Here is a 14407-nt window from a genome sequence, read left to right on the forward strand (position 1 = left end):
GCTAAGACATGGCCAGGTGCACATTTATAAATGTGTTGAACATCACTTTTTATTGTTTTATTAACAGTTTGAGATGCTCAAGTCTTTTATTGAAAGCTATTGTTGCTTAAAAACAATGGTTTGCTTTATTGCCCAGCGCAGAGCCACTCTCACTTCATTATTTGGATTTATGACACAGTCAGTGTCTTAATTACACCAGCAGTACATCAAATAGTCTAACTGGAGTGAATGAGGTGAATAATTCAGCAAGTTGCAAACTGCAGGGAATCAAGATTTTCCATTTTGATCATTTTCTGCGAAACGTGAGCAGAGCCAATATATTTCCTAATTGTTTTGCAACAAATTCGTTTTTAATGAACGCTCCTTGATAGAAGTGCACGACACGATACGCAGTTGTGAGGTGAAATCACGTAAAACTCCTTCAAATTTGCATAGATCTTTATTTTAGTAGAATCTATAGTTGACATCAATTAAATAAAAAGAAGAAACCAAGAGCAAACAATTTTTAAATTACAAGAAAATTACACTGCACCATTCATATAGTACAAAAATAGGCCTTATTTAGAGTTTTGTCCCAGGTAAGCTAAGTCATCCGTGTACAGTATTCATAGGTTACATGTTTAAGGTACTGTGTGCAGCCAAGGGGCCGGGGACCTCTCGAAGAGGTCGACGGGGGTGGGGGACATATGATGCTGCCCCCAACGTATTTAATGTTTACTGACCAAACATGTGCGCACATGGTCGTGCGCACAACTGACTTCAGCCCTTAAGTTTAAGAAGATGTAATACATTCTAGCCCCTTCCTTCGCAGCAAATCAACAATACAGGCTGTCGCGACAGAGATGACGCACGATGGACAACCAAACACACACACACACGCGCGCACGCACACACTAAAGTGAAAAGGACTCGATGGAGGATTGACAAGTGATGAGCGAAACATCCTAACAAAATGATTGTCTTTGGTTCTGCCAACATATTGCTCCTTTAAATTTGAATCGGATACACCTCCTCAAGCTCCATTTGACTAAAATAACACAAGAGCCTCTGGTTCCATATCCAAGTCTTGAATGTTCAGAAAAGACAAAATTGAGCCAAATATTCCAAGTCACTCGCATGACGTTCTTTGTTTAAGAGTTGGCAGCAAGCGTTTGAAACGGCTCCGAGTGTGTTTGAGGCACTCGCTCACTTTAGGAAGTTTTGAACCGCAGCACTCGAAAGCACCCACTTGAGCAGGCAGACAACTACTCAAAACAAACTCAATGTTCCGCCATTTGGGCATGCTTGACTATTACCTCTAACAACAAAATCACCCAGTTTGTAATTCTAAAAGAACTAAAGGAAGTTCAAGGAAGCAATTTTGGTGCCGCATTAGCTCATTAGGATTTTTAGACGCTTTACACAATGCCAGAATGGCATTTTCAAATTAGTACCCTACTTAAAGCCTAAATGTCAGTAGGCACAATAATGACAATAATGTAGATCCTCGACTAGTCCTGTGCAGCCACAAGGGGGGCAAACACATCTGTAATCACATCTGCGCCTGCATATACCCCAAAAAACTTTCCGGGAGGGCTTCTCGACACAAGTGGTTAGGTTTAAATGGATTTATTTTCTGTGCCTGCATCTTGCTCTCTAAAGGGGGAAATTGATTGTCAGAGTCAGAACAAAAAGTCTTAACCTCAAGAGGAACCATCGAGGGAGGATGGGAGTACAAAGAGCGCAAACAAAGTCTAGCTGGCAATTTCGATTTAACACGCAAGTAAATGCGGCCCAACGGGACCCAAAAGTCAATCCGTGGACCCGTCCTATTTCCAAAACCAGGATTTAGAGCCCTGCCTGTGAATGCTGATTGTAAAGGTGATAAATTGACACAGCATCCTAAAAATCAAATGCAATGCAAATCCTACTTTATATTCCCAGAATATTTCTAGCTTTTGCACATGCCGGTGTGTGAAACCATGATGAGTGATGAGAGGTAGATATAAAAGGGCGAGCAGCTGCGGTTTTGTATGCATGTCATCACCACCATGACAACCTCTCTCAGCAGTGTTTGAGTGCCAGATGGGCAGGGGTGGGGGTTCAATTCTGTGAAGCTAGTGAAAAGAGATCAATTGATTTAGATTTGCTACGTATTCAATCATGAGATGCGTATCCGAAATGCAGCACAGGGGAAACCACATGATTTAAAAACAACCTTGGGCTAAGGTATGACTAAAAAAAAACAACAACAAAAAACTGCAGCATCGGTCAGAATACAACTACATTGTTAGAGGGGATCATAAAAGAGATCCACTTAAATTTGTACTTGATGCAGAGACGATGATGATGTGCAGTTTCAACTCGGCTTGAAAGAAGAGAGCCGGAATGTGAAATGGAGGACAAAAATGTCCCCTTTGAAGGAAGATGTATATTTCTTTCACAATAAATGACGCAGACAAGAACATTACTGTCATTGCTAATTTGAGGCGTGTGCAATTTGTTATTGTGGCGCTAATATGCCTGGACCAAGGGAACATATTGATGTACTGGTAATGAGTCCAACCCTTCAGCAGATGAATCACAAGTAATAGCTGCGCTGCTGCAGCAGGGTTGATCAGATACATTTACACTTACACGCTTTCCCTTGTCACAGCTGCAAGGTGAGAAACATTTGAGGCTCGTGTATTTTCTCCAACTTGATTCTGACAGCTGGGAAACCATGTGTGGCTCGCACTGCAGTAAAACATCCGAGGAGTTGTAAAAGAAGCCCCTGTCAAACCTACAAAGATGACACAATCATTGACAGGTGACCCCCACCCCAAAAAAAAAAAAAAAAAAAAAAGAAACTATAGTGAGGTATTTGGGATGTTGATAATGGCAAGAGAATCAATATTTCCAAAAAGATTTCCTCACTTAAAAAAAATGCAGCAGATTCTGTGAAAAAGACTTCAGTAACTGGTGTCGGACAGATTTAACACTCATGTGCAGGACATGGACACTGGCACACTCGTGCTCCTCACGTCAAAACAATCTCATCCGGCTACTGCACAGAGACTGATAGAAAAGGGAAGGAGGAGGAAAAGCAAAGCAGTAATTGTCTTTTTAGTGGCACAATAGGAGCTGGAGAGAGCAGGACGGACAAAGACGGCGAGTGATCAGAGGGAGGAGGAGGTGGCGGAAGACACAAGGTCGAATAGAAGTGTGAGCACATCCACCGTCCTGAGCTCCAAGTGAGCAGCGACTTCCTGTCAGATCTCTTACGGTGAAGCGGAGGATGATGGGAACCCACTGAAATGGAGGCCAAATTCGGGATGAGAGATAAAACCAGAGAAGAGCGTGAAAGCAAAGACACCCCTGCCTTGAATTATCCAAAAATTGGTGGTGAGAATTAAAAAAAAAAAAAAAAAAAGAGAACAGAAAAGAACAGGGCAGAAAGGGAATGTATTAAAGAGCACTTTGTGTTTTGATAAAGGCAGTCCTCTCATTTTGGATGTCAAACTCTTCATTTTCCGAGTCCGTATTGGCGCCGTCGTCCCCCCACACTGTCGGGATGCCGCGATAGGACACCACCCTGTTCCCGCTCAGGCTGAAGCTGCCCGCGAGGCTGCCGCCGGCTTCCAGGGACGGGAGCTTGATGAGGGCGCCCGAGCGCAGCTGCAGCAGGAGGAAGATGCCGGCGAAGACGGCCATGATGGCCATGCAGCTGAGAATGGCCACAGTCATAGGCAATTGCGAGCTGAGTTGGGGCCGCAACCCGGCGTCCCCCTGGCCCACCATGAAGCCGCCGGGGGACTCGCGCATGTACTGGGTGATGCGATCACAGGTGCCGGTGATGCTATTCAGCGATCTGTGAGGAGGGCAGGACAGGCAGGCCTCAGCACTGAGCCCGCTGCACGTCAGGCAGGGCGGCAGGCACGGCATGCAGGCTGGGATGTAGGCCGGAGAAATATAGTTGCCCACTGTGTAGTTGAGGGGCTGCGAACCCACAGCGAAGCCTGCTGGACATTCTTTCACACAGCTTCGCATATGGAGGTAGTAGCCGGCATTACACTCTGCAACACAGAAAAGCACAGGAAAAGCAAGTCAACAGCAAGCTACATTTAGACATTTTACTGGGTATGAATCGATGCTATGTGAGCCAATAAGAGTACGCAATGACCTTAACCCACATTCAGACAGACTAATCAAACAATTGTGTCAAAATGTCTTTTCCTAAAGATAATTATGCTTCCTTTTTTTTGTCAGAGTTGGGAAAAACAGTGATACTAATGGTGTTCATTTTGTGTGTGTGAAGTAATATAACTACTTACTTTACCGATCGTTACAGCGCCGTTGCCATTACTGATAATCTAACGGCGTCAGACCTTCAGCTGCTTAGAGAGTCAGGATTTTTACAGTCAATGGCTGACAAAATCATTGCCTTGAATAAAGCTCAGTTATAAAGCTCAGTTTACTGTGCTACAATATACAAATACAGAGAGCACTACCTCATGGCCAGATTTTCTTTTATTTCTTTTTACATTTAACATCAACCCTAACATATTTTTTTCAAGAATCTGTTCGCAGCAGGCCCACTAGTTGAAACACGGCATTCTGATTAATTTTGCGTTTGTGGAATATAAGTTAAGCGGCAAAACGCACTCGTTTTTAGCCATGTCCGGGGGCGGCCATTTTGTCTTCTGTCGACTGAAAATGACATCACAACTGCTCACAACGACCAATCACGGCTCAGATTCAGAAAACGGGTGAGCCGTCATAGAAGCAACCACAAAATGCAAAAAAAAAAACCCCGCTGCAAATACAAGAACACGTACGGAGATAGAAACTACTGCAAATGAGAAATATGCTGCAAATTGACGCCACCAAGAGATGGACCAGTCCTGTGTGTTCAGGAAGGCGTATATTTGCAGAGAAGAATCAAAAGGTAAAACACATACTGTACCTATGCTAACAGATAACATGGAAACTGAACAGAACTGTATTTGTAGTTTAATAACTGTATACTGGTCAAATATGACCAGACAAAATGAAATATGACAGAACACATCACTAGAACACAAATTGACATCTCAATTTTTCATGTTTTCACAAATGATCACTTAAGTGTTTATGCTCCTTGCACACAAGCCTGGTGCACTGGGAACACCAGCTGCTGACTTTTCTGTCTTTGGAAACCGGGCAGATTGTGCACCTCTTCCTCTTTCTTTGGCTCTCGTTCTTTTGTGTGGCTGTGTTTTTTTTCTTCCCGTTGCCTCAATAATGTGCTTTTGCTTTAGACTTTGAGCATGCTCTCCATGCACCTTCTTATGTGGCATGACAAGGCCTTTGCCCAGCTCCCAAATTGTGTTCCCAAATTTTGTGCACTAGCACAAAATTAGGTGTGCTCAAATTTATCGTTATCGATATCATCGTCAATTTTGCTTTCACGATGTGTAATTTTACATTATCGAGTATTAATACTGCCCCTAAAAGCATAACGGCTCGAGTCAGTCGACAACCCATTTTAGCAATAAATGTAAGCCATGTATAATTCTCCTTACGGAATCCTAGTAATAGAATTAGAGATTAGAGAGAGACTGAATTGTATATTCGTGCAATTTGTGCAGGGTTGGGATTTAAGCAATGCAGCACATTCCTGTCGGGCTCTCTATGTGTGTCTACTGTGAAATTTTCCATTATTTGTTTTAATTATCTGTTTCAAACCTCTCAACTCTAAGCGACTGAGTCAGATGGTGGAGGCAGGGGGGAGGGTATTGTGTGGGAATACGGTACAAAACCAAAGTTAAACTTTTATTTTCAACACATTATATGATTGTTTAGACACAATTAAAATTCATTACCTCCTTGCTATTCATCCTACACACAGCCACTGGAAACAGAAATGCAATTCAGTGCAACTGCAGGCGACCGGGAGATCAGGATTTCCCGACACTATGCACTGGTCTTCGAGGGAAATGGGATTTTCTTCAGATTAAACACTACCGCTTTTGTCCATATGGTGCCACCATAATCAACAAAAATTGAAAGTTCTTATGTGTTGCTAGCTGTAATTCCATGCCACTAGACTGGTGGTCCATAATGCAGATTTACAATAAACATTACCATCTTTAAATGTCGAAAGCTTTTAGCTCAGGCTAGCGACCAGCGAGGAGGCTAGCTCGCTAGCATTCTGCTGGTGTATAAACTATGCTAAATAAATCATATACTGTGGCAACTCCTGATGAGAGGAGCTTGAAGTCAACTACAATATCCATCCATCCATCCATCCATCCATCCATTTATAGGACCTAAAATTATTATTTTTGTGTGTAATATATTCATGTAATTGTAATGGTACACTCGGCCAGTTCACACTCAGTGATAAGTGTGAATTTAAGTGTGAAAAGGTTGTCCATCTCTTGTGACTGACTTGCGACTAATATTAATTCCGTTAACGAAAACGAGGCGAAAATATTTCCGACAATGCACATTTTTCAACGTATGAAAACTGGACTCGAATGAGACTAAAACCCCCATTAATAAACAATAAGTGTGACGCAATCAGTATGCATTTTTGTGGACTAAAATCTAACAAGCGTGATTTAAACTGGACTAAAACTGAGACTAAATTTAAAAACGGCCGATAAAATTAACACCACTGGCAACCAGTCCAGGGTGTAGTCTCCCTTTCGCCTGAGGTAAACCGAGATAAGCTCCAGCTCACCTACAACCCTGTACAGATAAGTGCGATAGAAAATGATTGATAGAAAATCCAGACAGAAGTACAATCACTATCCTTTAAATAAATGCAATTTACAACAGGCAAATGGTTGAGACAACTACAATGCCTTTCACAATATTAGATGATAAAAATACAACAATGACAATCAGGTGACCCTGTGAATGGCTCCTGGTTGGATGGCCTGTCATTATGTCATTTCCCATGTTTGCCTGTAGGGGCCAGACTGTCACTGTGTCAAATAGCTGGTTTTCGCTTAGACCTCGTCTATGGTAGTACTTGGATTGGCTATGAGACAGCAATATGGACTTAATTAGAATAATCTGAAATATTGCTTGAAGCTATCAGGAATAGTTTGTGGTTGTGGTCATGACTTCTCAGTCTGCCTGGGGCGTGGTGGCCCCGTGTGGTTTGGTTGCTTCTCAGCCCTGTCATGTTTTTCAATCTTCTTTTCAGACTATTACTGCTTTTACACATGGGACAATGGGTGTGCGATGGCCCAAGGAATGGGGGTCAGAGACTGCGGTCGAGTGGAAGGGATTTGTGTCTGTATTACCAGCTCTGTGAGACACTTTTTGATTTATTTATTTATTTTTTAAGTATGAAAGGTGTTATATTAATACAGTGTTGATTAATTGATTGAAGGCAAGCGGGTGAAAATGATGTGCTGCATTGAGGTGATGCAAAAAACTGAGCTAACCCAACAACTTTCATATTCGCCCCACAATTCCAGACATGCTCAACACTTGTCACACTCACAGTCTTCATATAGCACTGGGAAGAGACACCATCTTACCAAGGCATGTCTGTCTGAGGTCCATTGTCTTACAGATGCTGTTTCCGGGCTGAGAATCATCAGGGGAGCCGGTGCCATACAGCACCAGGATGAACTGGGTTAGAGTGCCTGAGAAGAGAGATGAGCCAGGCGATACTTTCATATATATTTATATAAAGCTTTCACGAGAAGAAAAAAAAAGAGAAAAAGTGTTCAAGGAAAAAAGTAGGCCTGTCAGTCAAAGAGGCTCAAGCTCCCAAAGGGTAGATTTTGTGCAAGCATATTCTTTAGAAGACTCTCAGATTTTAGCCATGAATTGACAGAAAATGACACTTTGAAAAGAGCAGCGATTTTAAGACAACCGGATGTCCCTTTGTGTCTAATAAGAGTTTTTGTTAGTGCCAAAGAAGTGTGGGGAGGTCTTCTGAGGTTCATTTTGACTGAAAGTCTCCTGACTGAGGACAGACCTGACAGATTTCAATTTTTTTCTTCTTCCCCATTTTTTAAGCTTCCGAATACAATGTTGGGGAAGGAATGAAGCAGCTACTTCACACATAATTTCATCAAGTTACACAAAACAAGCAGGAGTGTTTATTCCACTAACTTAATGCATCTAAAAAAGTAATGAGGTTTCGTTTAGGACCGTAAACTGTAAGTCACTTATTTATACAGCATAGTGAATCATAGCAATACAGTATATCCCACATTTTATCATCAGCTGGCTGAGTGTAGTTTCGCAACCGACAGTATTTGGTAAGAACTGTTCTTATTCTTGAAGTCATACTGTTTTGGTTTCATGTTGGGATTTCAAGCACTCTTATGAATACACAAAAAGTGAACAATACCAACATCAAGTTATGATGAAAACAGAAACATGCCGTCACATCTTGCGAGGAGGCTTTACCATAGTCACTGGCCCCCGCTACATTCTCAATCTGCAGCGTCCACTTCCCAGAGGGGTTCTCATCCCATGAGTGGGTGGTCATGAAAGCCCAGTCATTAAAACCCTCTGATGAGTAGTCATGAGGCCTGCAGGAAATCATCACGGGCGTGTAAACAGATTGAACTGAACAGTTTGTGTCAGTGTGTACGTGCAATTGTGTGTTTGTACCTGGGGTGGAGCAGTGTCGAGCGCGTGCCGGCAGGACTAATGAGGTGGATGGCCAGGTTGCCCCTCCGGTTGTAAGACAGGGTGAGCCGAGCTTGGACGTGTTCCAGTGAGGTCACGTGACTGTCGCTCCCAAAGCAGGCATCCACGCTCTTGTTAACTGATAAATGGCCGCCAATGTTTCTGTCAAAAGATGCCAAATGAAGTCGGAGGTGTGTCATTTGAAGTAGCTACAAATACAACGTGCCATCAGAACCATTACAGGCTTCCCCGTAAGCTTGGGGTCAGGAGGCTACTTAACTCCTCACCAGTGTGATAGTCTGCAAGGGGCAAAGAGTTTGTAGCCTTGAAGAGGATTAGAGTTTCACCACCTGTAGCGGCCGTGTGTTCTCTAAAGAGTCGTGAACTCTTTTTTTTTGTTTTGTTTTTACAACCTCTTAGCTGCCTAAAATGTTTTTGTGTCACATTAGACAAATATTCAAATTATTGACGAAACAATAGCTGAAAAGGTGTCTTCGTGAACTGTCATGCTGTTGAGCAGTGCTGGGAGGATTTTTACTTGGTCAGTCTTTAAATGAATTACACATTAAGTACCGTTTTCCGTTTTACATATTAAGTGCCGTTTTCCGTTTTACACATTAAGAAGCGTTGTCTTCTGCATGTCTGAGGAAGAATATCAGAAGATACAAAGGAAGTAGTGATTACATGTAGTACATTTGGGATACTGAACAAAGACGACGTCCTACCTTCAAGCTTTATACGATACATCTCTAATACCACCATGTAGATATTCACTATATTTCTCTTAAAATGTTATGCATTTATTGCAAAAAACAGTATTTTCCTTTCACATTTTGATAATACTGATTATGTTGGGGCATGTCGACGGCCAATTTGCCAATCCTCCTATCTGACAGTCAATTTCAGGTCCAAAAAGTAAAAACGCCGCCACGGATTGTCTTTAGCCACAGGTGCTTCTACTCAACCGGCAGGTAAACGAGCTCTTGACTAAAAGCACCTGTGGCTAAATATACAGTGTGGCAGGGTTTACTTTCTGGACCAGGATTTGACATCTGTGTCAGGTCAGAGAGAAGGATTTGCATTTTGGCCGTCGATATGTGAAGAATATTGCATACTTAAAAACTGTATGATGTACATTCTGTTGCTCTAATTTTGATAGATTGCGACAGAGAGACTGAATCCCTGACTGCTGCCTTGCTCGAAGTCAGTCTGGATGAGGCTAACAGAATGAAATCACCTGCCCTGACTGCTGCTCCCAGATGCTTAAAACGTCTGCTCAGAACAGCCCAAAGCTGTGGATGCTCACACCCACACAGCCAAACCGCAACAAGTGCATAATGATTGGGTGAGATGTCACGCTGTTTACAGTCCTGGATATAAAACGGCCAAGAAAAAAAATATTTTACACCAGTTTTGTTTTATTCCTCTTAGTGGACCTTTCGTTAACTTGCTTTGGAAACGTTTGACAGACCTTGCTTCGAAGGGCAAAAACAAGCAATGAATGCTGAGCTGCTTACCTGCCTCCCAATTCAAACTAACACTGCTCAAAAGATGCAGAGAGGCAGGATAAATGAACAAATCTTCAGTATAGTTTCTGCCGCTGTGGTATGTAGGCTGGATACATTTAGGGCATAAACTGCTCTACATAGTTGAATATGGGGAGGATAATCAGTGGCTTTGAAATACAGTGAGCAGTATGTGTTTCACAAACTTTGGCTCGTAGACCATGGTGATCACACATTTTCGCTGCGGTCCCACGTTGGTCCAAGTATTTGCCAGTGCTACAATTGCGCTGGCATCAAGTAGACCATATCCGTATGAATGGCTGACTGTAGGAAATGAGAGAGAATAGATGAGACGGGCACGACAGCTGGTCTTTTAAATGGAACATCCACAACTCAAGCTTCGGAAATCATGTCACTTCAAGAAATTGAATTCTTTGTTCAGAACCTCAGCCCAATTTCTCTAATTGCAATTTAGCTTCAGAAAGGGATGCAGAATATAACATTGTGCCTGAAGGACATGGAGATAGCTACAGAAGAAGTGAATTTGAGCTGTGTACCTTTGCGTCCAACCCCGTTGGTATTCCAGTCATTGGTGGCCAGGTGGGCAGGGTGAGAAGTTCGCACTACCAGATGTTGCATGTCCCTCCAGGTCAAATTTTTGCTGGAACAAAATGCAAGCACAAGCACATATGCGCACACAGACACACACATAGTAAGGTTGACATTCTCAACCCAGGTTCCAAGGCAGATGACTTAAGATGCTACAATATGGACACCTACTGTCTGCAATGAGCATAAATGTTCATCTATGAGTTATCTTGCTTAAACTCGTCATAATGTCATATTCAGCAGAAAAAACTGCCAAGTGTACAGTGTATATTTAGATCAGGGGACATGAGGACATGTTTAGCATATGAATCTTAGGACAAAGCTGCCGGCAATGTGAGATTTAGAAAATGACTGATTAGCACTTACTTTGCCTCAAGAGCCAGAGCGATGATCCCAGCAGCCAGTGGGGCGGAGGCAGAGGTCCCCGTGTGGGAGTCTGTGCATTTAGCCTTGAGGTCTGTCGTGACCTGAAAAGAAAAAAATAATTACATTAGCTCACATGAGCTTGATCGGACCGGTAAATGTTTTTGACATTTTAATTGCCACTTATTATCATGTAAATGCATCTGCTGGAAGCGACAGTTGAAATATTAAAGATGTGGGAAATTGTGAGCAACAAGTACTCAATATGGTACCCTTGTCCAGGAGGGGCGTCAGATGGTAAAATCATACAACATGTGCTGACCGCTTTTCCTCTACCTCGACCCAGGTGTCTTTTTAGATTCAACCGTTGCAGCATACCTACTTTATGAGCCAACAGCACAGGGGAGCTCCTGGTGTGATTTACAAAACATGCAGTAATATGAAGCAAGAAGCAAGCAATCTCTAAAAAGATACAGGACAGGAAACTCAAATAAGTGAAGCTCCAAGCCAATCGCGCACATCCGGCGACGTGGCCCAATGCGACTAAACTGCACAATCGCAGCAAAAATACAGTTTGCGTATCATACAAGAATCATGCACACCGCGCAATTGACCCGGACACCAAGTTGCTGCAATAGGAAAACCTGTTATTTGCTGAGCAATCTTGGGTCTTACACTGACAACACCATTGCACAAGTACAACATAAAAGAGAGAAGCCGCATGTCTAAGGGATGTGACGGGCCGCAAAGTGCCCACCCAGAGAATGTGACTCCCAGAGTGTAGACTGAAATTATTCTGTTTGTGACATGAATGTTAAGCAGCAGCTTGCCAGGAGGACTTCCAGCAGCTTACCGTACTATTCATAATCATTTTAATGGTCCGAAAGTGAATTAATGAAAAAAGATGACAGTACTGGAAGAGGATCAGGGAGTCATAAAACTTAAGACCCCTGACCATGCATTTGAAGCTAATCAACAACCACTTATTGTGCAACAGCAATAGTACTTGTTCATGTTCTTCTTGCTTGTCCTTGAACATGATTTTACCAGTCATGTCACAATCACCAATAGGACAGTCAACCACTTTTTCACAGTTTTAAAGTTTCTCATTGTGCATTTACTGATATTTAGAGCTAATCATAAGTCACAGAAGACATTCCGAACAGTCATTTAAATGTGGAATCACAGTGTACGCGATGGGGGAAAAAAAGTCATGGGTTCCAGACTTCATTTGTTGCATATTGGCGATCTTGACACCATAGCTGTTGCTGCTTCAAAGTTCTGTTCGAGTGACTTCTGCGGCAACACATGCCGTCATTAATAATCACTGAGTGAATGTTTGAATGAGGCAACATTGCAAATAGTAAAAGTGTTTGAATGTAGAAAAGCACTTGATAAGTGAAGAAGACCTTAACTATTTAAACCCAAGCTAACCATGCAGTTTAGCTTTAAGATTAGGGGGTGAAACGAGCTGCATTTAGAAATCTGTAATACGGAGTGTAGTAGCAATTGTGAAATTCTTTGCTCAACCCACATTATCTTCTGGATGAATTGAACAAAATGACTATGAATTTAAAATGGATGGCAGCACATGTAAATTGATTTCTCTGAAAAAGAAATTGAAAGCCAAAAGTTTAAAAATGCAGAGTGTATGAAAGGAGGAGAGAAAAAAAAAAACATACTATTTGCTTCTCGTTGAGGTTGCCCGAGCTGTAGGTGGTTGCAAGGGTTGAGGAGCAAGCCTCGCTGTACCAGGGGACGAAGCCATTCTGTGTGGAGCTGCTGATGGATAGGGTGTAGATGCTGTTGGTGTAGCCATCACAGTTACAGCTGTCCTTATCTCTCCCACCGTTGCCGGATGCCCACACAAAGATCGAGCCCAAACCATTGCGACCCTGAAGGTTGTAGAAGACATTTATAGAAAAACATAAGTAACTCTTTGGCCATAATGAATAAGATAGGAAATGTTTAAAATTAAAAGTCAAGGAGGTCACTGAGGAAATTAAAAGCAAGTAAATGTCAGATGACAAACAGGACAGACCAGTTACTGCAATATACGATCCAAACGAAGTATATATACTCTCATATATAATAATAATTCAACTTTATGGTATTGCGTAGCACCATTTCTGTGCATTGATCCAACCACTACATGTGCCACCCACTGCCAACTGATAGTGCAGTCACTGCAGCAATCACCAAAGTAGTCTGTCAGCAGTCCCAAATCAGTTTTATGGCGCATGCCTCGAATCGCAGGGTTCGTAACGAGCCTGGTGTTGTAGCTGCTTGGACACATTTATGCGTGGCGTGCATATGTGAGAGCCTGTGGTGAGATCTGTTGGCTAATCAATCTGTTTTTACATGACACAATCCAATGCAGTAAAACAAGAGGACCTACCAAATACGGGCCTGTTTACAAGTCACAGAAGACCAACTGTAAATCAAAAGTCTTGATTTGTTGCTTCATGTGAGATGACTAAATAAAATTAGGTATTTAAGGTGTGTATATATATATATATATATATATGCATACATACACATACATAAAGTACACACAAACATACAAATGTATGTATGCACAAGCAGATACCTATACCTATACATCCACCTACATGGCAAAGCTGCATGGCCTCGCAGCCGCCAAAGGCTTGCACTTGCTATGAGAGTTCTGAGGTATAAAGGGGTTAAACTTAAATCAATGAGTTTAAAATGAACTTTCACGCAACATTTCCTCATCAAATCAAATTTAATTTGCTGCAGTTCAGATATAATTTTCATAATTTTTCTGACTGGTGGCTTTCAGAGCGCATTCCCTTCCATTCATAATTGTCAGGGTCAAATACTGCTTTGTTCCTTCCGCTTTTGTCCTCTCATGCTTGAACAGTTAAATTACAGACTGTTGAAAGGAAGCCACACACAAGCAGTAAATAATTTCTCTCATACAAATGACAACCCCGGCACCAACTCACCCACCCACATACACACACCTCAGTAACTCCACGCAGAAAGGCCTCTTTGGCAAGTTTAGCAGGTCCATCCACAGTCTTGCCATCATCCTCTGGGCCCCAGCTGGCACTGTAGATGTCAATATGTTGGGGGTTCAGGCTGAGAGACTGAGCCTCCACCATGTCCGTCACCTCACCATCCAGCATGCGCACGCCTGCATTAGTGTTAACACACACACGTGCAATATTCTTAGGCTAAAGTTTACAATCATTTTAGGTTAAATGGAATGTCACTGCAAAGCCAAGCTCTGCAGCACATACAATGGTAATAAGCTATCACATCAGCTATTTTAATTTCATCATTGAAATTGTAACAAGATT

The 14407-nt window shown here is 42.3% G+C and overlaps 1 protein-coding gene across 4 annotated transcripts in view; it reads right to left on the reverse strand.

Moving 5' to 3' along the window:
• Nucleotides 1–420: 420 nt before the first annotated feature.
• The window catches only part of furina (furin (paired basic amino acid cleaving enzyme) a), a 66144-nt gene continuing 52157 nt past the window's right edge, over nucleotides 421–14407 (reverse strand). For all 4 annotated transcript variants that reach the window (XM_086025237.1, XM_086025238.1, XM_086025236.1 and 1 more), the window contains 9 exons: nucleotides 14069–14241; nucleotides 12764–12976; nucleotides 11085–11185; nucleotides 10667–10770; nucleotides 10316–10433; nucleotides 8587–8766; nucleotides 8380–8504; nucleotides 7497–7604; nucleotides 421–4034 (listed from right to left, as the gene is read on the reverse strand). In XM_086025237.1, the coding sequence (XP_085881363.1) occupies nucleotides 3427–4034; nucleotides 7497–7604; nucleotides 8380–8504; nucleotides 8587–8766; nucleotides 10316–10433; nucleotides 10667–10770; nucleotides 11085–11185; nucleotides 12764–12976; nucleotides 14069–14241 (1730 nt within the window). In that variant the 3' untranslated portion in view covers nucleotides 421–3426. The remainder of the gene's footprint in view (nucleotides 4035–7496; nucleotides 7605–8379; nucleotides 8505–8586; nucleotides 8767–10315; nucleotides 10434–10666; nucleotides 10771–11084; nucleotides 11186–12763; nucleotides 12977–14068; nucleotides 14242–14407) is intronic.

The sequence above is a fragment of the Filicampus tigris genome, chromosome 3, assembly GCF_054856515.1.
Source record: "Filicampus tigris isolate MCC_2025a chromosome 3, RoL_Ftig_1.0, whole genome shotgun sequence".
Classification (NCBI taxonomy): Eukaryota; Metazoa; Chordata; class Actinopteri; order Syngnathiformes; family Syngnathidae; genus Filicampus; species Filicampus tigris.